At 36.0% G+C, this 26,406-nt stretch overlaps 2 protein-coding genes and 1 pseudogene across 3 annotated transcripts in view; all 3 read right to left on the bottom strand.

Moving 5' to 3' along the window:
- Positions 1-523: 523 nt before the first annotated feature.
- On the bottom strand, positions 524-7,262 carry LOC114294315 (cell division control protein 48 homolog B). The gene is given in 9 exon segments (XM_082917883.1): positions 524-901; positions 1,206-1,283; positions 1,403-1,490; positions 1,881-2,009; positions 2,695-2,843; positions 2,921-3,205; positions 3,342-3,441; positions 4,253-4,360; positions 7,216-7,262. Coding segments are annotated over 9 exon segments (1,362 nt in total).
- A 126-nt stretch (positions 7,263-7,388) lies between these two features.
- Positions 7,389-18,426, bottom strand: LOC145788998 (pre-mRNA-splicing factor ATP-dependent RNA helicase DEAH10-like; annotated as a pseudogene). Its single transcript, XR_014363335.1, has 11 exons — positions 18,194-18,426; positions 17,971-18,118; positions 17,648-17,889; positions 12,749-12,867; positions 12,017-12,233; positions 10,991-11,410; positions 9,997-10,173; positions 8,777-8,937; positions 8,245-8,463; positions 7,621-7,705; positions 7,389-7,535 (listed from the first exon to the last, which is right to left on the bottom strand). The product of XR_014363335.1 is annotated as a pre-mRNA-splicing factor ATP-dependent RNA helicase DEAH10-like (transcript).
- A 2,225-nt stretch (positions 18,427-20,651) lies between these two features.
- Positions 20,652-26,406, bottom strand: part of LOC114290570 (high mobility group B protein 6) — a 98,110-nt gene continuing 92,355 nt past the window's right edge. Inside the window, 4 exon segments of the mRNA XM_082917881.1 lie at positions 20,652-20,725; positions 20,728-20,782; positions 20,868-20,952; positions 21,184-21,276. Of these exon segments, the coding sequence (XP_082774007.1) occupies positions 20,652-20,725; positions 20,728-20,782; positions 20,868-20,952; positions 21,184-21,276 (307 nt within the window).

Below are 26,406 nucleotides of genomic sequence, written 5' to 3'. Positions count from 1 at the left end.
CGAATCATCAAAAACACATCTGAGATGTTTTCACATTGCAGCAGGCAGAGTTCCAAAATGATGGTTCAAAAACCGCACACACCTGCAAGTCAGACGTAAAAAATAAAAAACAAAGAAGTCCATCAGAATTTTTCTGAAAATTGCCAAAACTTGGAGCATTCCTTCTAATTTGATAATTTCCCACAACCGGTATAGAAAAACAAGTGTCCATAATATCCTAGTCAGAGTAAACTTGTCAAGAATAAGTAAATTTGACACCTACAGCTCCTAACAGTGTAACTTTCCATCAAAATTGATCAGAAAAGTGCATAAACTAGGAGTATTCCTTTTAATTTGATTATTTCCAACCACTGAAATAAATATTAAAAAAACAGGAAAGAAAAGAAAAGCATCCACAATATCCTTTTCAGGATGAACTTAGATTTGACACATAAAGCTCCTAATAGTGAAGTTTTTTAGTAGAATTGCTTTGAGAGGCTCGCCGGTTATGCGATAACGCATCAGCAAATTCTTTATGTTGTTGCTAGTTCACTGAACCCAACAAACTCGTAGTGTGCTTGCTGTTCTGTTTAGCACTGGCTTTGGATGAGCCAGAAGATATCAGAGATGGGTTCTTCATGAATGATGAATACGAATTGACTTCTTCTCTCATTAGGGCTGGCTTCAATGACTTCTAGACAGTCTGGAAGTGACGATTACACACAAAACTAGCAGATATGTCTTCTCTCAGAGCTACAATTCCAGCTTCCCTGCATAGGCCCTCCAACTCCGCCCCTGTGAATAGCTCAGTATCCTCTGCTATTTGTTTGAGATCAACATCGTTGCTCACTTTCATGTTACGTGTCTGTACGCTAAGTATCTTGTATCAAGCTTCTAAATCTGGTGGTGGCACATAAAGGACCTACAATTTCATAGAACAGAAATTACCAGGACTTTTGGCAACGAGCTAACTATTTACTTTTTGTTTTGCTCACCTGACTTGGATGTAAAAATAAATATATTAATTATTCCCCCAAAACAAATATATGTTAGACATCTATAAAAGGAAAAAGTCAAGCAATCCACAGTAATAATTATACATGAACTCTACAAAAAAAAAAAAAACCTAGTTCAAGGGCTAGCATTGCTTATCTGCTAGCTAGAAAGGACATCCAAAAGGCACAAGAACAAGGAGCAATGGACAAGTGCTTAGCCAAAATTGTTACCAGATCAAAGTGTCCAGGCCGCATAAGAGCAGCATCAATTGCAAGAGGGCGATTTGTAGCTGCTAAAACAAGAATTCCCTAAGAAAGAAATCAGCAGATATCAAGTGAAGTTTTTAAAATCTTATCTTTAATTTCTCTCTCATGATGATGATTCAAATTAATAGCTATCAAAATAATTTATGAAGTTTAATGCTTACTTTTGTCAGTTCTAAACCATCCATTTCTGTTAGCAAGGTAGATAGAAGCCTCTCTCCTACGGCAATGTTGCTGCTTGATTTGCCTCCTCTGTCATTGAAAGGTAGAAAAGGAACAAAACAAAGCAAAAAAGTAGAACCATAATGAAACAAAATCATTATTTCAAGGTGGTGGGGAAGACAAGCCTCAATGTAGAGAACAAAGATGCGTGATCTTGGAAGTGCATTCCTCTTTCTATTCATTTATCAGCTGTAATGTGACTCAGAAGGACAAGCATACATATATTTAATTATACAATCATATGTACATACTTATACCTTGTCAAAAAAATAAGAAGAAAATTTTTGTTCTTGCTGCTACATTTTCATGAACTTGACAAGAGAAATTAAAGGGAGGCTACAATTATATGTAACAGATGAGTCACATTAAGTTTTAATTGACAAAATGAAGGACTAAACCAAATGAAAATAGAACACTAACCGTTTGGCAGCAACAACATCTGCCTCATCAAAGAAAATTATGCTTGGTGCCGCAAGGCGAGCCCTCCGGAACGTATTATGCAACAAAGCTTCACCTTCTCCAACATACATTGAATATAATTCTGCACCACTGATTCATCATTCATAAATTTTCAAGACATGCAACTGTACAAAATTTTAATCAAAGAGCCGCTTTTCAAGGCATGCAATGGACTGTGACTTTTATTTTTCATTTTAATGGACAAATTTGATCTCATTTTTTTTTTTTTTGGCTGATCAAAGAAAAAAATAACCTAAAATTTTCATTAAAAATTCAGTACACAAAGTCTTCAAAACTACTAGTTTAACGCTGAAACTTGTCTCAATTATTAATTTTATTCAGTAGGTTCTGAGAGAAAAGATACCACCGCCTAAAAGCAATCTGGCAATATCGACTGGAAACATTCCTGAATGGCTTCTATCCAGGCAAAACATGATTATTTAACAAATCCTACCTAATCCCAAGATATCCAAAAAAAAATTCTTCTTCTTTGCCCTATTTTCCTTAACAAGGTTAAATTTTTATAACCTAATATTCCACTCCCCATTTGAGATGACTATTCCACTTGTTACAAGTAGTTTTGAAGAAGTTTTCAGCCAGAGCTTTTATGACTTTGATAAACGTTTGGCTCCAATTTTGAGTGAAGTAACATACAACAGTATCCATCCTTTGAACTACCCGCAAGGTTTTCACAACGCATCTTAAAATTTATAATTATGTTAAATTTTTATGCTCTTAACCTTATCTTGCTGAAATTAATGAAAGATGATCAAACCTCAAGGAAAAAAAAGAAGCTTGGGCAAGGGTGGTTTTTGAGCACCCTGGACGTCCGTGAAGAAGAATCCCACAAACAGGTGATACTCCAAGCCTTGAAAATGCAGCAGAATGTTTTAAAGGCCACTTAACAGCTTGCTGGAGCTTTTTCTGTACCACATATAGAGACACTGTCAGGGGTCAGTAAGAGTTTCAGCCTCAACTGATTGTGTAATGTTCACAAAAACCTTTAAATTTTTTAATCCTCCAATATCCTCCCAAGAAACCTTGGGAATTTCCACAGTAACACCCCTTGTTATGCTTGGACCAACGACAGATCTTGCATACTTCCAGTCATCCATTGTTAAGCTACGCATACCAGCTTCCTCATTTGCATCTGAAGATTTTCTTACTACAGACATGGCAGCCTCGCGACACAAAGCTTCTAAATCAGCCCCAACATAGCCATTGCAAGAAGCAGCTATGGATCGCAAGTCAACGCTGGGATCCAAAGGAAACTTCTTTGTATAGAGCTGCAAAATGTTATAAGAAAAGAGCATTATTGCCTTCATAAATTCAGCGTTGGGCTGAGTAACAGTAACAGTTATCCAAAGGTGAGGGGTGCTATAGAACAATTTCCACACAAAAACTCTTGAAAATTCAATTTACCTTAAGTATTTAAAATCGTTCATCTTCATTAGGGGTTGTAACTTCAATCTCAGTGTCAAAACGCCCTGACCTTCTAAGTGTAGGGTCAGTTGCATCCGCTCTTTGTACATGTAAACCAGAAGGCAAGAATAAACCTCATAATATATGTTAAATTTAAGGCTAAAATTCTAAGGATCTGATAAATGATGCAAAGCAATAAGATCCAAAAATGACAGTGCTCAATTTGAAAATATTGAAGGAATTAGCTATGGTTTTTGTCTCTAAATTGGATTGGTAACTCCAACAGAGATGAAAGATACGCTACCTCACAAGAACAGGACACCAAAAGGTTATATACAATATTTACTTCACAGCCTTCAATAAAGAGAAAATAAGTAAAACAAAAAATTGGTTTCTTCCCTTGTTATGTCTATCCCTTTACAATCCGTTAGTGTTTTCAGTTGCTTTGAGTTTCCTTCTTATTAAATTTCAGTTACATATATAAAACTATGAAACATGTATGTCTCTCTTTTTACTATGGATGAGTGCAAGCATGCAACCACCAGGGGATAAGGGGTAAGGATAAGTTGAAGAGGCCATGAGGATATTCAAATATAAATTTTCCATTGAAAGAAACAAAACACAATGTTTTTTTGTTGCACTGCAAAAGTTTGGAGGTGGGTTCTATGTTACCTGGAAAAGTTTGGAGGTGAATTTTTGTAGAGAGAAAGACCGGTGGTGGGAGGTTTGGCAGATAGAGAAGGTCGTAATAGTGGTGGGAGGCGTTGACGACAGCAGCATGAATGCAAGGTTAACATGGATTTGCATAATGCATGAGACACATGAACATAAAAAATAAAACTTATAATAAAATGTTATTGAAATATCCAAGAAACAGATGGTCTTAAAGACAATAGGAGTGCAATACTAACCTATCAGTAGATGCCACCACAACCACCTGTGGCACAGATCTTGATGTGGGTTTGTTGGAGTCCATAAGCATAAAAAGCTGAGAGGCTACATGAATATCTTGCTCTTTTCTGCATTTCAAGAACAAGTGACATATGTAAGTAAGCAACTGCACATAAATGATGCCATATTCCCAAATCACTGGTTCATAGTTAAGTAGCAAGGACTAGTTTCACATTAACACTTCTATTGTCTTTTTCCCCCCTCAGTAGTTTCACCAAAAAAATTAAGACAACAAAGAAACAGTGTCTATTTTATTAAGAGAAAACATTTTGGTATCAAACTAACAGAAGGCATCATAACAGTACATATGCACCCGCATGCACATAGACAAAGAAAATAAAATGCAGAGATGTGCTCTATAGCATGTAATGAGCATAACAGCTTCAACTATTAGCAAAAAAGAAAATAATTTTTTTTTCTAACCACTTATCTTTTCTCACATCAGCACCATCAAATATGAAAGACCAAATAACAATCACAAAAGTAAATTACCGAATTTTCTTGGGAAACAAACCAACCATAATGGTTCATAACATTAGTAATATACATCACAATATGCCACAATTTTTCTTATCAAAATGGTTCATAACATTTTTCACCACAAGTGATAGCTGTTAGAATCATATACTGGACAACTAGCTTAAGAGTTTCCGTAAATTTACACTAACCAGTCCACGGGCCAAACATCCTCCCGATTGACCAGTAGTTTGACGAAAAAGAATTTTTTTTATTAGAACGCTCGATATCAAATGAATTTTTTACTCAAATTTGATGAAAACAAAAAAGAATAAATGTTACAGATGCTCTTAACACACAAAATTGAGTTTTACTTTTATTATTTTTTTATTAATTAACCCACAATTTTAACTACTCCATTAAAAATGCTCTACATGATAATTGTTTGGACACCCACCACTACATCCACAACTATTTCTTCCTAAAGATACATGGAATCAAAAAACTCACATCATTTAGATTCATAAATTCACCACACAATTCACCCATTTCAAGAGTCACAAGAAATGAGTTAATTTCAAAATAGTGGAAATACTAGAGAAAACTCAAAATAGTGAATTTCTAAAGCAACATTAAGAAAAAATAAAAATTTGAGTTAATTTCAAATTTAAAATACTAGAGAAAATAGTGGAAAAATGAACAACTAAAACAATGAAAAATGACATAATCTTGCTGTGCATATTATTAGAGTGTGGAACCCATATTTTTATATGGTTGTGTCCATACACTTACTGAAAAATCTAAATTTATAAGCCTAAATGATGAGTTTTTAGTTGTGAGTTTTTCTTGGTTGGCATCAGATTGAACAAGGCAAATCTGCAATTTTAATGTTGATAACTCTTTAGATATATGCAAAAGACCCAAAGCATAGGAAAGATTTGACTTAGCTTTTGTTATATAGTTTGAACATTCCTTGGAAAGTAGTAGTTAACAGATGTTAACACGAAAAGAATTGTCTTGGCTTTTGTTGTATAGTAGTCTGGACATTCCTTGGAAGATTCTTTTACAAGTTGGAATGTTCAATTGACAGAAATAAAAATATTATGTCTCAAGCAAGTGGTGAAAGAGAGAATTATATCTAAAAGCATCATATGAACTTCATTCTTCAAATGTCCATATCAATTACGGAAAAAAGGTCCAACTATGCTTTGTCACGAGAATGTTATGCAGTCAGAAATAAAGGTAACAAGATGAATAGGTGACATGCAAAAGAAAACATAGAAAAGCAAATGCATTTTGTGAAGCTAGAGGCAACAAGAACTGAGAACAATAGACAAGTTATTCTTCTGAGATGCTTTAGAACAAAGCCAAGGAGTAGGAGATTAGAAGTGTATGGAGTTCAGCTAAAGCTTTCCTATTTAACAAATTGGAAAGATAAACTAAACTGAAATGGGGGCTGGGCATTTACTTTCTTAGCAATCACGTAGCATCCTCCCAAGGATGAAACAAAAACAATCAGTTAAGAGCTATATAAAACTGAAAATTTGAGTAATGAAAAAAATCTAGTGCTTGATTAGTAGTGTCAAAATATTTTGAAGTAATGAATTTCTAAAATTTGAAAGTTCAAATATAACTTTATCCATACATTAACATTTAAAATCACCTTCCACAGCATAGAACAACATCTTGCAATAACTGAAGTGAGTATTTTAACAATTTTATTGATTTGGGAACTACTTTGATCTGAATCATCAAATTAATTCAACACACAAGTTGGAATGTTTGGAAAACACAACTTCGTTGATTTTGCAAACTACTTTGAATCATCATACTAATTCAATATTGAACTACAAATTCAACATTCAAATGGCCAAAAAAAAGTAAAAATCAACGATGATAACATGTCCGGGGGGTCAGTAGTAGTTAACAGATGTTAACACAAAAAGAATTAGTTTTGAACACATTGACAGAAGTAGAGCCTCCTTCATCAATATTTAAGCTTGCTTTTTACTGTTGTGGGTTGTTGTTGTTTTCCTCCTCCATTGCTGCAGATTTGTTATACTCTTCCAATTCCATCTTGGCTCCTTGTGTCACGGCCTTGGATTTTCCAAGCCAACTATGCGGCCTTAGATGCTTATCAACCCACTTGGTCGCACCTAAGTCAGCCTTCCCCACTCGACCACACTAACTAAAACACAAAGTTTAGGTGGAAGAATGTATTCACTATACAAGTATAGTTGTGTACAAAGCTTTACAAGGCTCTCACACTCACAAGTGTTTCACTCTTAGAGCTCTCTTGGATCTCCTCTCTTGGCTCCTTTCTTGGATCCCTTACAAATGAGACCCCTCCCCTTTACATAGCCATCCTCCTCCTCAACGGATGGCTAGGATCATTTTGATCCAAGGGCTACAAGCTTTCCTCTAGAACCCTCCATAGAAATATCTAGGACAACTACCTTTCTACTACCTTCTAGAATTCCCTATACTAGTGTAGTATATGGTAGGCTTCTCCATGATATTCTAGGATGTTCCAGACCCATCCAGACTCTGCTGGACCCTTCAAAGTTCTTCCACCACATTCCAGAATCTTCCAGGCCACTTCGGACCCTTCCACCAGGTTTTAGAGCCTTCCAGCATACACTAGCCCGTTCTCACACCTTCCGGAACCTTCCAGCGCCTGCGGTACACCTCAAACGCTACTCCTTGTGTCATAGAAATTCTCGGGGCATGACAGTTGGCTCCTGCAGCTTTTTCATTCCAAGTTTGCTTATCTTCTTCACTCAATTCCTACAAGTACAAAACCAAAATTTCCAGTACTTCTTTTTACATTTTCAAAAAAAGAATTACCCAAACAGACAGTTAAATTTCACACCTTCCATTTCACTAAAATGAGGGCATTAAGGGTAGAGTCATTAATTCCCGGCCTCTCTTCCAACAAGTTCTTTCTTGCCTCTTTGCTGTATTTTCAACAAAAATAACATAGTGTAAGAAAATATAAAGCAAATTTCATTACATTTTGTTGTACTGTTAATGTATGCTAATTCTTTGATTCACCTCCATATGGCTCATCCGTGACTACTAGCAATTCCAGCATCATTGTAAATAAAAATAAAATGACCAAAATTTTAGGTATTTACTTTTTATCTTGTTAGGTATATATATAGGTGCTTATAACATATTTTAAAATGACTGATCTGAATAGAAGGAATGAGGATGTGGGTTTCTTCAGTTTGTTAGGGAATGAGTAGGAGTAGCACCGATAGAAAATAAGTTGAGAGAGAATTGATTGAGATGGTTTGGTCATATTCAATGAAGACCAACAGAGGCAGTAGTGAAGAGATGTGATGTTGTAACGGTACATGGAAGTGTTAGGGGACGGGGTAGGTCTAGATTAACGTTGGTTAGGGTTGTAAATAGAGATATGGATCTACTTAATTTGACTAACAAAATGGCCTTTGATAGGGCCACGTGGAGAAGAAGGATTCATGTAGCCGACCCCATTTGATGGGACTTAAGGCTTGGTTTGGTTTGGTATGGTTTTTCCATGAAATCAAACCCAAAAATATCATCAACACCAAGAGCCTTCAGTTGCAAAATGACATTTGAAAGGTTGCACTGTGTAATCTCTGGAATTGTAGAATCCCTGAGTTTCTCAAATTCAATCTCAGGGTAGAGGCGGAAGCACTTGCCTGGTCCTTCACGGGCTGCACATCCACTGAAATAAAGTAGTAGGCATGAGATTAAAATTCGTTTATATTCAATCAATGAAAAATGCCAACAAATATACAGAAGGAATATTGGGTAAATATAACAAAATCCACATCATTTGGCCTGTTTATATGATAAAGTTCGTAAACCTATGGGTACTCTCCCCCACCCACCCACTCCATGAAAAAGATAGCTCAGAACATAAGTAGATCTCTTTTTTAAGGAGGACATGATAAATAAGAAATTTACTTAAAATAGTAAATGAAATCACTAAAATATAACATGGATTTCTCTGTGCTTTAGTAATCCAATATGCCTACCTCCTTTGCAAAGCTTGTGCTTTTGAGGTTGGAACAAAAATCAATGATTCCATCCCTGTACGAGCACAGTAGGTGCATGCTTTCACCAATCCAGGATCTATCACATACTTGATTCTAAGTATTGTTATGGATGTTTCAATAATATTAGTTGCTAGTATTACCTAAACAGAACAGGCAATCATATTAACTAGTGCTAGACATAGATACCAAAAATTGTTAGAACAGTGCATCACACAAGGAAATGATCATCCAACATGCAAGTATAGCTCACACTTCATACCATTTCCAATAGACATGTAAGACAAACAACAAAAAACAAAAGTGATCAAAGAAATAAACACCACAAAATTTAACTGGCCTATCAGAATATATTTCAACTTAAAAATCGATCATACAAATGAACCAGATGATTCAAAAGCATCTTAAAATACATGACACAATCACCAAGGACATCCTCAATCAAAAGGCAGAGGTTGATTCAGTTCATACACCACAGCACCCTTTTAGAAAAGAAAAAAAAAAAAGATAACTCTAGCAGACTGTCCAACCAATATGCATGACACACTTGGGAAGTTGCAAAAATTCAAGAGAACCATGTTTTCTATTCTCATCCAATGCATTGCCTGTTCTTTTTGACACCCTTGTATGGTTCCAGGAGCATCAAGTAACAAGAAGAGTGAACTTGGTTGCAGGCACTCACCAAAATCATAAGCCAGTACCAAATTTTGGAATACTTCACATGTAACTGCCAATTAAGGGTTTCGATTCTTTTGATCTTCACATAATTTAATTTTGTGCAATCATTAAAATAGAAAATTCCTACATCTCATTGTTATTTCATTAATTATGCTTATATACATAGGCTTCAGTTCAGACCAACATAGTCACCATGATATACAAAAATTCAATTATATGACTATTAATAATATGTTAGTTCAAACTAGTTTTTGTAGAGTTTCTTTTGACAAGTGGACCTCGGCCCAATATAACCTCATTATTTGTAGACTCTGTTTCAACCAGGGAGATCAAACCCAAGAACAAACATTATAGCCCAAGTAAAATGCCATATTAGACAGCCTTTAAGAGAGAGTCATTTCTTGTTTTTCCTTCTAAAATTACTAGCATCAAATTAAAAAATTCTAAGTCAACGATCATAAATATCTGAAAGCATCCAGCTAATATCCAACCTAAAAGAAATCTAATATGCATCAACAATCTACCTTGCGAAATCTGGTTGGAGGTGGCATGAACACCTGCATCTGCTTTTCTGATGGAAGAGATGAGAATATGGGTAAAACTTTTGGCTTCTAGTTGTCTTCCGGTAACTGTCGAAGACTTTCTTGGACAAGGTTCTCAACATATTCAATCTCTTCTTGGCCAGTCAGGAATACAAGTATCTACAAGGTAAGAAAATGAGCTAATGAAGCTGTAAAAATGAATGTAAACAAGGACAACCAGACAAATGTCTAATATGTCAGTAACAACTAGTGAACAATTGCAGACCCAAATTGATCTAGATATTAAAGATGGATATGTTAAGGCCTTTGAGAAGTACTTGAGAAAGGAACAGTAAAACTTGATTCCACCATAACAAAAAGAAACAAGAGATATTGGAAACCAAACAGCAAGTTACCAGGTGGGAATATTGTTAGATTAACTATGACCACACCATAATGTGGTGTGTCTCTGCATACTTGATTAAAACCCAATGGCTGGTGTATTCCTTCCAGCAAGGAAATGGAACAATCTGGTAAGTTAAGTATTTGAATTTGAAGACAATGGACACATTGTTTCATGACAATTGTGGCTGTTAGTTTTTGTATCCAAAGGTTGTGACTTTTGGGAATGGTTGTCATTATGTTTATAAAAGCAATGGCAGGATGTGTTCTTTATATACAAGTTTTTAGAACCATTGAATAACCTTTGCTTCCGGATTGTTGATTCCATCTTGCGTGATAAATACCCTCACGGGAATTCCGATCATTTAGCCATTGTTAAGTTAAACTTACAAATATCCTAAACAGCCTTTACAGAAATCATATACACACCCCGGGAAAAAAACAGAAACTTAAACAAAATCCCCTGTAGCCCAAACTTCAACTTGACAAAAGAAGAGACTCAAGCATCTAAAAGTGAGTTCCAATTTAAGTAAGTTGTAAAAAAAATACTGGGATAATGTTGGAATCACGAGAACCCAAGAGAGGCTCAATTAACAACCTGAAATATAGTTATTAAAGCTGCATCAATGCAATCTATCTCGGGATGATAAGTGTAGAGTTTATCCGCAGGAAACTGTCGCCCTTGAACATGAACGGCTTTTGCACTACCAAAATACTCAGAAAAAATTTGTGCATCCAAACTGGCAGACATGATGATTAACTTCAATGGGCTGAACTTTGTCCCCTGATATTGCTTGAGGATACCAGCGCTCTCAGCATCATTTTCTTTTCCATCATCACGCCATTGTTTGCTTTCATATGATCAATATTAGGGCATTGATTGACTGATCCTGACCTCACGTTCTGCGCACTTTTCAGTAAGCCCGGCAAGACATCAGTATGGACAGTTCTCTCATGAGCCTCATCAACAATAATAACTGCATACCTAGAGAGGTATGGGTCCAACAATGCTTCCCTGTGAGCATACTCAGCATTCATCAGAATGCATGCAAACAAGGCAACATGATGAAGTTTTAGTAAGTAAACATTCCTATACAACTCATCAGTGTAAATAATCCAGGCTCTGTGTACCATTTTTAACACCAAAAATTCTGAAGGTCCCAGAGAGACCTAAAGACTGATGTATAAAAGTCGTTAGATAACCCAGCGAGTGAGATAGAGGGAAGAAACGGTAAGCAAAAACTAATGTACATAATTTTTTTTCACACAAAGCAGGTGCGAAAACACATTCGTTCAAATAGGTGCAACCCAATGAAGGATTGTACCTCCATGAAAGATTGTGACTCTTCCATGTATATAACCATCTCTCTGTGTCTCTGATCTAATCCTACTGGCTGGGATATGATATTAGAGAACAAATTTTTAAAAAACAAAACAAAGGCCAAGTCTTCTAGATCATGGATGCATGATTTTTGTTACTCATTTAACACAAACTTCAAAATGAAGACACCAACCAGCAAGCTTAAAAAATAAGCAATTCTTTTCCAGCAAATGCTACCATCAAATTAAAAGGTGACCTAAGTCCTTAACATAATGCAATGAAGTGAAACATACTTTCTACCTCAAAAGAAATCCATCTGTCATGTATTTGATCCTCGTTGAACTGGAAGTCATATCATCAAATCTAACAGAATAACCAACTTTTTGGCCCAACTCAACACCGCATTCCTCAGCTACCCATTTCGCAACACTAACAGCTGCAATGCATCTAGGTTGAGTGATCCCAATGATCTTCTCATCACGACAGAATCCCGCATTAAACAGAAACTGCGGCAACTCTAGAAAAATTGGCCCATATAAGAGAAAAAGGTTAGAGAATAAACAAGGGGAAGATCAACTGTAAGGAAGAGTAAACCCTTTTTATATTTGTCCCCCAAGTCGAAGGTCCTGGCATAAAAACCCAACTAAGAAATTCTGACAATAAAGATTCAACAGTAAATCTCTTCATAAGTAATATGAAGTGCTGAAGCCTACTTTGCCCCTAATAGCCTTTTATCTTGAGCAGGTAGAATGATCCATCGTTTGTTTGATATCATGCACTACCTAGATAAGAGCCTAAAGCATGCATAAAGCTCAAAGCCTACTTTGCTCCAAATGCATTGAAATTCATATTGAAGAGTACATTATCACGTAAAGACACCAACCGAAGAGGACATGTTAAATATTAAGTTCTAACCAAACATCTATATGAGGAATCACAAAGGAACACCATACATTATATTCCACTTTAGAACATTCTTACATGTTGTTCTAAAGGAAATTAGAAAAGAATATCATAAAAATACAAACTTACGTGTTGTTTTTCCGCTTCCAATTTCACCAACTATTATCAGTATATCATTACTCTTGACCTCCTCCACAAGTCGTTTTTCAACTAGGGAACTATCAATAACATTAAAAGCAAATCCGCCACTACAACATTTTCTTAGTTTAGTGACATTTGAAAGTGCCACAAAACTATTCTTCTAATGACATTTTTTGGTCTTGTGGCATTTTGAACAAGTGCCACTTCTATCGGTGCCATGGTAGATACTTGCAAGTGCCACTGCACCATCATGCTGAAAACTTTCAATGACATTTTAATGTCATGGTAAATATTATTTGTGGCACTATCAAGCGGCATTAAAAAAAGAGTTAGTGACACTTGTAAGTGTCATTACACCATCAAGACTAAAACCTTTCAGTGACACTTTAATGTCATGGTAGGCACTATTCGTGACGCTATCAAGTGCCATTCATGACAATAATTCGTTGTAGAACAATTTGATCCGCTCTTGCGGAGACTCGAACCGCCAACCTTCCGCACCATAAACCTTATACACCACACTCTTCCCACTATACCTCTATAGCACCACATGATTATATATGCAACATATATTATTTAGATAGTACATACATCCATATTAATATAAAAGTATATGTATAAACATAATTATTTTATTGAACATAATTCATGTAAAATAAACTATTTACTACCAAAATTAAAAAAAGACCACTTTTGGCTACTAATTATTTTTTAGTTGCTAAAAAAATTTACTTTTGTCGACCAAAATCGGATTTGGTCGCCAAAGATGCACTTTCAGCTACCAAAATTTTGGTCACCAAAAAATTTTATTCCTGCCTTAGGATTTTAGTTCTCCCGCGCTAAAAATGACCACTTTTGGTGACTAAACTTATTTTTTAGTCGCCAATTGTAGACTTTTGGCTACTAAAATTTTTTTTGGCACCAAAAAAGCTTTACTTTTGGCTACTAAAATTTTTTTAGTCGATAAAACCCATATAATCAGCGACCAAACTTATTTTTAGTCGCCAATTGTAGACTTTTGGCTACTAAATTTTTTTAGTCACCAAAAAACTTTACTTTGGGCTACTAAAAATTTTTAGTCGCCAAAAAGCTTTACTTTTGGCTACTAAATTTTTTTAGTCGCCAAAAAGCTTTACTTTGGGCTACTAAAAATTTTTTAGTCATTAAAACCCATATAATCAGCGACCAAACTTAGTTTTAGTCGCCAATTGTAGACTTTTAAAAATTTAGAAAATATATTGGCATTTTTTGTTTTTTCAAAAATGTCATTATAAGCTTGGAAAGTTTTTGGCTTAGTGGCATTTCTCAAAATGCTATAAAATATTTGTTTATGACACTTTTCACCTAAGTGCCATAAAAAGTAATTTGCACCTACCTAGTGTCCTGACATTTTTTTAAAAATGCCATTGCAAATATTCATAAAAAGTTTTTGTAGTGACATTTTTGTTGTAGTGAAGTGACACTTTTTTTAATTGAAATGCCACTAGAGCCTTGTATGTTTGTGGCTCTATGACATTTTTCTAAAAAATGCCACCAAATATTCTTTTTGTGACATTTTTTAAGAACATGCCACTAGTATGGTGTCACTAAAATATGTTTTTATTGTAATGTTGTGACACCTGTTCATTGAAATGTCATTAGAGCCTTTTATGTTTGTCATTTTGTGACATTTTTCAAAAACGTGCCACTAAATATCATTTTTGTGGCATTTTCTAAAAATATGCTACTAGTGTAGTGCCACTAAAGTATGTTTTTGTTGTAGTTTTGTGACAGTTGTTCATTGAAATGTCACTAGAGCCTTTTATGTTTGTCGTTTTGTGGCATTTTTCAAAAATGTGCCACTAAATATCATTTTTTGTGGCATTTTCTAAAAATATGCCACTAGTGTAGTGTCACTAAAGTATGTTTTTGTTGTAGTGCGCATTTGAATAATAAACCAAAGGTAAGACACCATACCAACAAATGGAATAATAAATTCATCATACAACATAATAAATTTTAAATTGTTCACATAATCCAAAAAGCACAAGTTTTCAAATATCTTTAATTTAATCTCCATAATCTCTAGGTTTTACTGCCTATTTCAACAAAAATTTGAAGGGTAAGTAGCTCATATAAAGGTTTCTAAACTGTTTGCCTCCATGAATTAAAGTGATTTAAAATTAGTATACAAGAGAATCTGGATTAAAATTATTGGAAAATGATGTTGAGAAATAGAATTGCTACTCATAATAGGTCTTTAATTTCATTTAACAAAAATTTGACAAGATATCAAGTATTTCATCCCCAAGGTAACCAAATATTTACTCAGCCAACATCCAAAATAGCACTGAAATAATTGGCAAGCAATCTTTCATTTCTTAAGTGAAAGGGTTGCACTGAATCTGAGTGAAACAAGGAAACCTAAAGATAATTTACAGCCCCAAGGATTGCTGGTAGAATTATATGCCACTGCCATCAAGGTGCCAGCCTTTTTATCAATGCTTCTCTAGGTAACACGACACTTGAATCATCATTTGTTTAATGAGTACTATTATCAAAGAGTAATTCTACATATATAGAATTGAATCATATAGTTAAGTACTAAATTGTGTTTCAGTATGATGGGATGCACCACTTTAGCAGACTTTTTTCCAAATCTGATTTTACTTTCCTATTCGTCTAGTCAAGTAGAACCTAAAAGTCTTAAGCTTTTTGAATTTTTTTTTTAAAAAAAAATCACCAAACGAAAAAAAGTCAACAAAAAAGTCTGTATATCCTTTCAAAATAAAAAGACAATGCCAATTCCTATTCCTATGAACTAAAAGGTTAATAATCATTGCATAGAAAGCGATCACAACCAATTATAACAAGGATTGAAAGGAACTATATATATGGTGGTGTGCCTATGTATGTAATGAACAATGGAGAAAATATGTAGAGGCTACAATGGTGGGGGGAGAGGAGTGGAGTAGAAGAAACTTATAATAAACAAAACCCTCAGACAGTTGGGATCCAGAAGACAAAAAAAAACACAAACACAAAAAATTATATATATATATATATATATAGTGTTTTTACACTTTGCCCCGTTATATTTGATATTTTTCACTTTGGCCCCTTGATTTATTTTTTCGACTTTGACTTTTTATATTTTACGTTTTTCTCAATTTACTCCTAAGTTAACTCCTATTCAAAATTAGACCAAAAATGTCACATTAATTGCTGACATAAAAAATATATTTTTATATTAGGATTTGAGTTTTTGTCACGTGTGTAAGTTATAATAAAATAAAATATTTTTATATCACATGACTATCAATTTGTTATTTTTTGTTTAATTTTAAAAATAAGTTAATTTTTTTAAAAATAAATTGAAAAAAACTTAAAACATAAAAAGCCAAGTAGGGAAAAGAAAACTTAAAGTGGAAAAATGGTCAAATATAAAAAGGGCATAGTATAATTTACCCAAAGATTAAAATATACGTTTTCTAAAGGTTTGAAGACAATACAATTAATCACACACGTTTAATAAAATTATATTGGACTGCTTTGAAGTTTTAATTTATATAACAAATACATTAATTTTTTTTAATAATTCGTTACTCGTATAAAAAAAAAAACGATATTGTCATCTATATAAAATTAAAATATTTATTTATTTTATTTACTTCAATAGATGCTCACCATTTGTATTAATTTCATTCAAGGTGAGTGTAATTTATCCTACAAAAATAGAGAGCAAATTTGTCCTACAAATTTTAAATTCCATTAACTTGTAAATATTTTTAAACATGGCACTATCATATAATTTTCAAAATCTTTCCACTGAATTATAAATTCTTGCCCCCAAAAGCCACAACTAATATGTAATTCCCTTCTCTCTCTTTTTTTTTCTTTTCTCTCAATTTTTTGGTAGTCTCACAAACAATTTACAACTCAAATTAACTATGCGGTATCTTTACATATATGTGTATATGATTCAATTAACATGGTTTTAAAACTCATCAAACTTAAATTGAATTAGCCGATATTCTAGTACCAAAAAAAAAAATGAAACCCCGATGAAACCCCTTCACAACCCAAGTTAACAGCTCCCGCCACCACCGATGCTCTCAAAACCATGAGACAGAGACCAAGGTCCGATCCAAACAAGTATCCACAAGAGCAGCCGAATCATCAAAAACACATCAGAGATGTTTTCACATTAGAGATGCCCACTATAAATTCAACTTTATAACAAAATAATACTATAAATATTTTAACTTTCATTGCAAAAATTTATACAGCATTCTTCAGATGTTAAAAAAATGTTAAAAACATGATAATTAAATCGAAGGAAGGCCCACGTAAGAAAAGAAATTACAGGTGTTGAACCAATTCTATACATTATAACCAGGCATCTTGAACAAAACCGGGGGGGGGGGGGGGGGGGGCCACGGCCCCTGTAGGCCTACACTAAGTTCCGTCCCTGCAGAGATGTTTTCACATTGCAGCAGGCAGAGTTCCAAAATGATGGTTCAAAACCGCACACACCTGCAAGTCAGACGTAAAAAATAAAAAATAAAAAAGTCCATCAGAATTTTTCTGAAAATTGCCAAAACTTGAATATTTATTGAATATAGATACATGTTTAAACTTCTCAAGAATAAGTAAATTTGACACCTAAAGCTCCTAACAGTGTAACTTTCCATCAAAATTGATCAGAAAAGTGCATAAACTAGGAGTATTCCTTCTAATCTGATAATTTCCAACCACTGAAATAAATATTAAAAAAACAGAAAAGAAAAGAAAAGCATCCACAATATCGTTTTCAGGATGAACTTCTCAAGAACAAGTAAATTTGACACATAAAGCTCGTAATAGTAATTACTTTCAATCTTGTTAACATATTTTAAAATGACTGACCTGAATAGAAGGAATGAGGATGCTGGCTTCTTCGGTTTGTTGGGATCAGCAATCTTCTTCTTCTTCTTCTTCTGGCGATTCTCTTTTGTTTTCTCTTTCTTCTTGAGCAATTCCAAGGCTTCTTGCTTGTGAATTTTCATCATCTCACCCTCTTCTTTTTTGGGATTGGCAGACCCTTCCTCCTTCCTCTGCTTGTAAGCCTCCATTTCTTCCAAATATTTTTCCATGTTTTGCTTTGCAATCTGCAAGTTCCCAAAACATGAAATGGTTATTGCAGAGACAGAGATAGGGAGATTGAGAGAGAGAGAAAGAGAAAATTTAACCTTTTCATAAGGCTTCTTCTGTTTCTCTGTCATGTTGTTCCATTCTTCAATGACCTCCCAGCCACACTTGCTCTCTGCTCTTCGCTCATTTCTGAATATGAAAAACGCAGGCATCGGTTGCTTTGGCTTCAACGGGTCCTTCTCTTTCCTGTAGAAATTCAATGAGACAGATTAGAGAGAGAATAAAACGAAGGGGAGAGAGAGAAATATAGAGAACACTTACTTATTCAATTGAAGAAACTGTTCTTCCTCCAACAGTCTCATGGCATCAGTCGTGAACGCCAATGACGCGGACATTGGTTGATGAGGACTGTAAAGATCAAAATGCTGGAGATCAAAAATCTGAACTCCACTTTTTTCCTCCTTCTGATCTTCCTTTCTGCTGTTGGTGCAGAGGAGACGGCCTATGATGGAGTACCAAAAGGCAGCAAAAACCATTTTCTGTGACTCGGCCATTTTGAGACACAGAGAGAGAGAGAGAGAGGGATAGAGACTGAATGGCTGCAAAAACTGTGAGAGAGAGAGAGAGGGTGTGTGGAATGGCGGAATGGAAGTAATGAATATATATGGATAGACAGGGGACAGGGAGGGAGATGATTGAGAATATTTTTAGTGAATATTTTTTCGTTTATTGATTGAGGGAGATGATTGAGAATATTTTTAGTGAATATTTTTTCGTTTATTGATTGAGAACCCTATTAGGTATTTTTTCTCTTCATTAAAAAGTTTTATAATTTCAGTAAAATTTAGGAAAAATATTTACAAATTAATGAAAAAAATTGTTCTACTAAAAGTCAAACTTATAAAATTTTAATTTTGAAGATTTAAAAAATGACCTTTTACTAAAAACTAATTTTTGATTTAAAATAAAATTATAAAAATTTTAAAAAGACATTTAAGCTTATAGACCTTGTTTGGAAATAAGTTTTTTTAGGAACTCTTTGACTTTTTGGTTAAAATATGATTTTAAAAAAACTAGTAAGTTTGTAATGACTTTTTAGCTTCTTATGAAAACATGGGTAAAAAATAGAGAAAAATTTTTTTTAAACTTTTTTATATAAGTTATTGATTTTTTAAATTTTTTTAATAATTTTTTAACTTTTAAATTAAAAAATAATATTGCCAAACAAGGCCAACGACTGGATTAGGAAGGAGGAAGGGGTTGCAACAATAAAAGCAGTGAAGAGTGCCGTAACAAGAGGTGTTCAGTAATGGTAGTAAATTCGAATTCAAATATTATGATTGGTACACGAAATGTTTCATCCAGACAAGACACTTCACTTTTTTTTTTTTTTTGTTGTAAAAAAATAAAAAGAAAAAAAGGTTTGATGATTAAATGGTTTTCATTCATTTAATTAATACACTTTTCATCCTCCAATGACATTGTGTGGAAGAAATTAGAAACAACAATGATTTATCTCATTAAAAATATCACCACTAATAGTATTAATATATTAAAAAAATAAAAAAAATAAAAAAATATAATTATAAAACTAAAACATCACATTATTAATTACGAGACCCACTACCACCTAATTAGTGAGTGCACCAAGCATTTTTCAATTAGAAATTGTTTAGCCAAAAGGCTGCAGTGATGCCACTGTTTTGCCTACCATTATGTCATTTCGTTAGCTCTATAGGTAATCTAATATTATATAAAAATGTCATGCCAACATAGAAGTTTAAAAATGTGTACTTTCTCTACGGAAAGTTTGAAGTGGCGGTGATTCCACGTGTAATCCAATTCAATTGGTGAATGAACTTAAAAGTTGAATTTTATGTCCTAATTGAAAAGGAAAGGAAGATTTTACTAAAACAATAAAAAAAAATCTAGGGAGGTTTTGTGAAATCACTACTTCTACGGTAAATTCACAATCACCACGGCGGCGTTTGATAATATTTATGTTTTTAATTTTTAATTTAAATATATAAAAATTTAAAAAATTATCATAAAAATAGCTGAAGTTCATATCAAATAAAGTTTTAAAAAGAAAATTAATTTTTGCCATTGGAGTTCATATCAAATGAAGTTTTTAATTCAAAATCCAAGTGAAAATGAGTGATGATTGGGAGATTTAACACTAACTGTACAATTGCTCTAAAAATTCAAACAGCTGTCAAAATTACGCAGTTTTTGTGATACAGCCATGAATATATTCCTAACTTCAACATATCTATGTACCAACATTATCCATCCATCATATTACTTTTATTAATTTCTGTAAATTCTTCCATGCTATCATATTTCGTAAAATATTCATAGATTTAGGATTTCCATATATCTTTTTTAGCAATATTTAATTCCTTAAAGTCAAGAAATAAAAATATATATGCAACTAGGAGTTGAAACCACAATCACAATGTACTTAAGTAGAAAACTGCAATCCAGAATGTTTGATACAAGATTGTGTAAAATTTAAACATGATGAAAAAACTTCTCAAAAGAAATGTGAATGAAGCAAATAATGTTCCTATACCAGTTAATGCAGGCCAGACAATAAGCCCCAAACACTTGTAAATACAGAAATTCTTGTGAGATTTTCTGTTTTAGTTCAAAACAAAGTATAAACTACAAGAAGGAAAAAAAAATGAAATGAGGGCATATTGTTAGTTCATAACAAAGTATAGATTTTCTGTTTTAGTTCATATTGTTAGTTCATAACAATATTCAAGCTTGCTTTTTACTGTTGTGGGTTGTTGTTGTTTTCCTCCTCCATTACTGCAGATTTGTTATACTCTTCCAATTCCATCTTAACTCCTTGGCTCCTGCAGCTTTTTCATTCCAGGTTTGCTTATCTTCTTCACTCAATTCCTACAAGTATAAAACCAAAATTTTCAATACTTCATTTTACATTTTCAAAAAAAGAATAACCCAAACAGACAGTTAAATTTCACACCTTCCATTTCACTGAAATGAGGGCATTAAGGATAGAGTCATTAATTCCCGGCCTCTCCTCCAACAAGTTTTTCCTTGCCTCTTTGCTGTATTATCAACAAAAATAACATAGTATAAGAAAATATAAAGCAAATTTCATTACATTTTGTTGTACTGTTAATATCTGCTAATTCTTTGATTCACCTCCATATGGCTAATCCGTGACTACTAGCAGCATCATTGTGAATAAAAATAAAATGACCAAAATTTTAGGTATTTACTTTTAATCTTGTTAGGTATATATATAGGTGCTTATAACATATTTTAAAATGACTGACCTGAATAGAAGGAATGAGGATGCGGGTTTCTTCGGTTTGTTAGGATCAGCAATCTTTTTCTTCTTCTGGCGATTCTCTTTTGTTCTCTTTTTTCTTGAGCAATTCCAAGGCTTCTTGCTTGTGAATTTTCATCATCTCATCCTCTTCTTTTTGGGATTGGCAGACTCTTCCTCCAACAGTCTCATGGCATCAGTCGTGAACACCAAAGATGCGGACATTGGTTGATGAGGACTGTAAAGATCAAAATGCTAGAGATCAAAAATCTGAACTTCACTTTTTTCCTCCTTCTGATCTTCCTTTCTGCTGTTGGTGCAGAGGAGACGGCCTATGATGGAGTACCAAAAGGCAGCAAAAACCATTTTCTGTGACTCGGCCATTTTGAGACAGAGAGAGAGAGAGAGGGGGATAGAGACTGTGAATGCTGCAAAAACTGTGAGTGAGAGAGAGAGGGGCTGTGTGGAATGGCTTAACTGAAAGTAATGATTATATATGGATACAGAGGGGACAGGGAGGGAGATGATTGAGAATATTTTTAGTGAATATTTTTTCGTTTATTGATTGAGAACACTATTAGGTATTTTTTTTCTTCATTTATAAGTTTCATTTGTGTTTTTGGAAAAAAAAAAAATCAGTGCTCATAGTTTTGTGTGCGTGTGTTTTTGAAAAAAAAAAAAAAAAAAAAGAAGATATTTTTTGTCTTTTCATTAAATTAATTTTTTGGTTCTTAATATTTATAAGTGTTTTTAATTAAACACTTTGACACCTATGTGCAATTTTTTGGAGACTTAAAAAGTTTTGAATTTTTTCTTATTTCACTTTTTAAGCTATTGTTTCTTTCTGTGTATAAATTTAGTTTTTTTATAATTTGATTTGTTTATTTGTTTACTTTTGTGAGAATACTATTATGTATTTTTTTTTCTTCATTAAAAAGTTTCATTGTCTGTGTGTTTTGAAAAAAAAAAAAAAAATCAGTGTTCTTAATTTTGTGTGTGTGTATTTTTGAAAAAAAAATCAGTGTTTTTTGTATTTTCATTAAATTAATTTTTAGGTTTTTAATTAATATTTATGCAGGCTTCTTTGAATAATTTGGCACCATGTGTGTGTGAATATTTTTAGATTAAACTTAGACTTAGACTTAAACACCTTGGTTTTTTTTTTTTTTTTTCCAAGCATTTGCTTATTTTTGTGTATAAATTCAGTTTTTCAAAATTTGGTTTGTTTGTTACTTAATTGTGTGTGTTTTTTAAAAACTAGCAACTAGGCACACACATCTCATTTAAAGTTATAATATAAAATTGATATTTTTTTAAATAATGTACATATACAAAACCATGTCCAATGTAACATTTGATATTAATATATTTGATATTTGATAAATAAAATATATATATATATATATATTAAAATATGTACAAATCTTTATAAAAAAGGCACACACGAAATTAAAGAAACAAACAAATCAATTTTTTGGAAACATAATAAACCCACAAACACAAATTTTGATAAAAAGAAGAAATATAAAAGTCAACTTTTTTATTTTTTTATTTTTATAACTTGAATTGAAAGTGATTAACAGGGAGGGAGAATAATTTCCAAAAGGCTTATTTCCATAATTTTAATATATCTGAGAGGGAGATTAATGATATGGAAGTGGGCCGGACAGATTTGGGCCGAACAGAGTTGTGCCAGACAGATTTGGGCCGAACAGGTGTTGGGCCAAGTTGTGTGGCCCGGCCTTGAAGGAAGCTGCTCGGTTAAGGCAGTGCGTGGATTGACCGAGCTGCAAGGATCCGTGGTTACGAAGCTGGTCAGGTGAAAAGTCCAGCGCCAGGAAAGGCAAGGTTGGACCGAGGTACCTGTTTTCTCGGCAGGTAGGTCGACCGCAGACAAGCGTGAGTTGTCCCGAGCTCGGCTTTGCCGAGATGCCGCCGAGTCCGGTCCTCATCTGAGCTTAGCTGTTGGAGTACTTGGGCATGAAGCGCAGCATGGCAGACGATGGCCGAGATGGTACTGCCCGGCTGCCGAGCTCCCAGGAGAATGGGCAGGCAGTTGGGTTAGGTGGTGCTCAGCAAGGTTTATGCTGACAGATGGGATAGTAGTGCCACGTGTTGAGAGGTCACTGGGAGTAGATTTGGGGCGCAGAAGGTATATAAGCGCGTCTACGCCCCCCATACGGTGGCAGATGAACATTTAGTAAGAAAAATACTGACACTTAACTCTCTCCTCTCTCTCTATCCTAAGGTGTGTGCTAACTCGATCGTCGGAGGGATTTTCCGGCCACACACCGCCGGGTAGCTCACCGCCGTTGTGTACATAGGTAATCGGACAGAGACGGAGCTCGGAAGAAAGGAGTATGGGCTTGCCGGAATATTTGCTCCCCGTACAATTGGCGCTGTCTGTGGGAGCTTTGAAAGACAAAACCTTGTCTTCCAGGCTCATCTGATCGCCGTCTATGGCGAACAACAATGAGATTCCGTTGTCTGCCATCGACGGAGTTACCCCGGAGTCAGGCAGACGGAGAGAAGGACATCCCGCCATTCCTCCTATGGCAGACCTGGAAACTTCTCTAGGAGAACATTCAAGAGACACGCGGGATAAGCGCGGAAGAAGCTTTGGACATTCACGGAGTCCAGACGGTCATCGGCGGCGGAGAGAATCGCACGCCAGGCGACTGGAACACAAGCTAAGGGACCAAGGCGCCGTCATCCGGAGAATGACGACGGAGATGGAGGATCTTAAGCGACATGTCAAAGGAAAGGGTGTAGCTGGAGTGGGAGACCACAGTGAGCGCACCCAACCCCGCCATTCATGCAGTCAGAGCCAGCGGCGTACTCTATTCATTTCAATCACCAGAAGTTACAAGGTTGGAGATTCCGACGCGCACGTAGAGAAGTCCAGCACGCAAGATAGCACCTATCAACCCTCACGTCCGGCGACGACGTCGAGTTATTCTTATTCCGCTCGTTCAGAGGATTTACGGGTAGTCTTGAAGGAACGGGCTTGCCGGCGGGAGGCTCAGAGGGTGCCGGCGTTCCAGCGGCTATCCTATGGGGTTCACGCCAGTGAAGAGGTCGGAATGCCTCCACCTCGTCTAGCTGCGCCTCTCCTTCTAGACACAGACTTGGCAAGGCTGAGCGCCACCCCTTTCTCCGTGGAGATAGAAACAACACCGCTTCCCGCGGGCTTCCACCAGCCTAAGTTCATGCTCTACGACGGAAAAACTGATCCCTATATGCATGTAAGCCACTACCTACAGGTCATGGCCGGACATAGGCGGAATGACGCTCTTATGTGCCTTATCTTCCCGTCAAGTTTGGGCGAGCTGGGCTTGAAATGGTTTGAGAGGCTGCTGGAAGGGAGCATAGAAAGGTGGCAGCAGTTGGCCGAAGCCTTTGTGACGCGCTTCAAAACCAACACCAAAACGCCAAAGGAAGTTGACCACCTTCTCAGTGTCAAGATGGAGCCAAGCGACACACTGAAGGCATACAACTCTAGATATTGGGAAACCTTCAATGAGATCTTGGATTGCCCGGTCAACTTGGCAATCACCCAATACAAGCACGATCTCCCGGTCGGACATAGGCTGAGGGACTCGCTTACAATGAACCAGCCACCATCCATGGGACAACTGATGCAGCGCATCAGTGAGCACATCCGAGTAGAGGATAATGCAGCGGCGTCCACCGCGAAGACAACCTCGGTGGCAACAGAGAAAAAGGCCTTATAAAATAACCGGTCTGGCGGGTAAGGGGGCATACCACGTAGAAGATTTGGATGGCAAAGGCGTACCCCGGCCATGGAATGCGACTAACCTCAAACTATTATATTCTTATCGTTCTTAAGTAATTTTTTGAGGAAGAACTTGTTTCCCCTACACTTCTAAATGTGATACTCTCTTTGTCAATGTAATAGAAGTGAATTACTTTTGCTGAAGAACTTTTTTGATTCAGCCGGGATGATTAACTCCGGCCAAATGAGTTGATGTTTTGCTCAACTCTAAAGTTTCAGCCGAGATGATGTACTCCGGCCAAATGAGTTGATGTTTTGCTCAACTCTGAAGTTTCAGCCGAGATGATGTACTCCGGCCAAATGAGTTGATGATTTGCTCAACTCTGAAGTTTCAGCCGAGATGATGTACTCCGGCCAAATGAGACTCTGAAGTTTCAGCCGAAATGATGTACTCCGGCCAAATGAGTTGATGATTTTCTCAACTCTGAAGTTTCAGCCGAGATGATTTACTCCGGCCAAATGAGTTGATGATTTGCTCAACTCTGAAGTTTCAGCCGAGATGGTTTACTTCGGCAAAAGGAGTTGATGTTTTGCTCAACTCAAGGCTTTAGCCGAGATGCTTTATCCCGGCAGGAAGCTCAGAGGATAGCGGTGCGAACAACCGTGGAAGGGATCTAGGGAGTTTGGTTTTGGAAGACGTCAGTCAGAAGGCCGAGGAAAATGGGCAATTGACAATCATTTTGGTGGAAAGACAAGAGTTCCTTGCCGAGCTGATCTTGCTTGCCAAGAAAGAAGTCGCGGAGCTGACCTTGCTCGCCTTCTTTGGAGTTCCTTGCCGAGATGATCTTGCTCGCCAAGAAGGAAGTCGCGGAGCGGACCTTGCTCGTCTTCTTTGGAGTTCCTTGCCGAGCTGATCATGCTCGCCAAGAAGAAAGTCGCGGAGCAGACCTTGCTCGCCTTATTTGGAGTTCCTTGCCGAGCTGATCTTGCTCGCTAAGAAGGAAGTCGCGGAGCGGACCTTGCTCGCCTTCTTCGGAGTTCCTTGCCGAGCTGATCTTGCTCGCCAAGAAGGAAGTCGCGGAGCGGACCTTGCTCGGCTTCTTTGGAGTTCCTTGCCGAGCTGATCTTGCTCGCCAAGAAGCAAGTCGCGGAGCGGACCTTGCTCGGCTTCTTTGGAGTTCCTTGCCGAGCTGATCTTGCTCGCCAAGAAGCAAGTCGCGGAGCGGACCTTACTCGCCTTCTTTGGAGTTCCTTGCTGAGCTGATCTTGCTCGCCGAGAAGGAAGTCGTGGAGTGGACCTTGCTCGCCTTCATTGGAGTTCCTTGCCGAGCTGATCTTGCTCGCCCAGAAAGAAGTCGCGGAGTGGACCTTGCTCGCCTTCATTGGAGTTCCTTGCCGAGCTGATCTTGCTCGCCAAGAAGGAAGTCGCGGAGCAGACCTTGCTCGCCTTCCTTGGAGTTCCTTGCCGAGCTGATCTTGCTCGCCAAGAAGGAA

This window comes from Camellia sinensis, chromosome 3 (genome assembly GCF_055761805.1).
Source record: "Camellia sinensis isolate YWXY chromosome 3, ASM5576180v1, whole genome shotgun sequence".
In the NCBI taxonomy this organism is placed as follows: Eukaryota; Viridiplantae; Streptophyta; class Magnoliopsida; order Ericales; family Theaceae; genus Camellia; species Camellia sinensis.
Note: the sequence above shows the minus strand (reverse complement) of the source record. Positions and strands in the feature narration are given on the sequence as shown.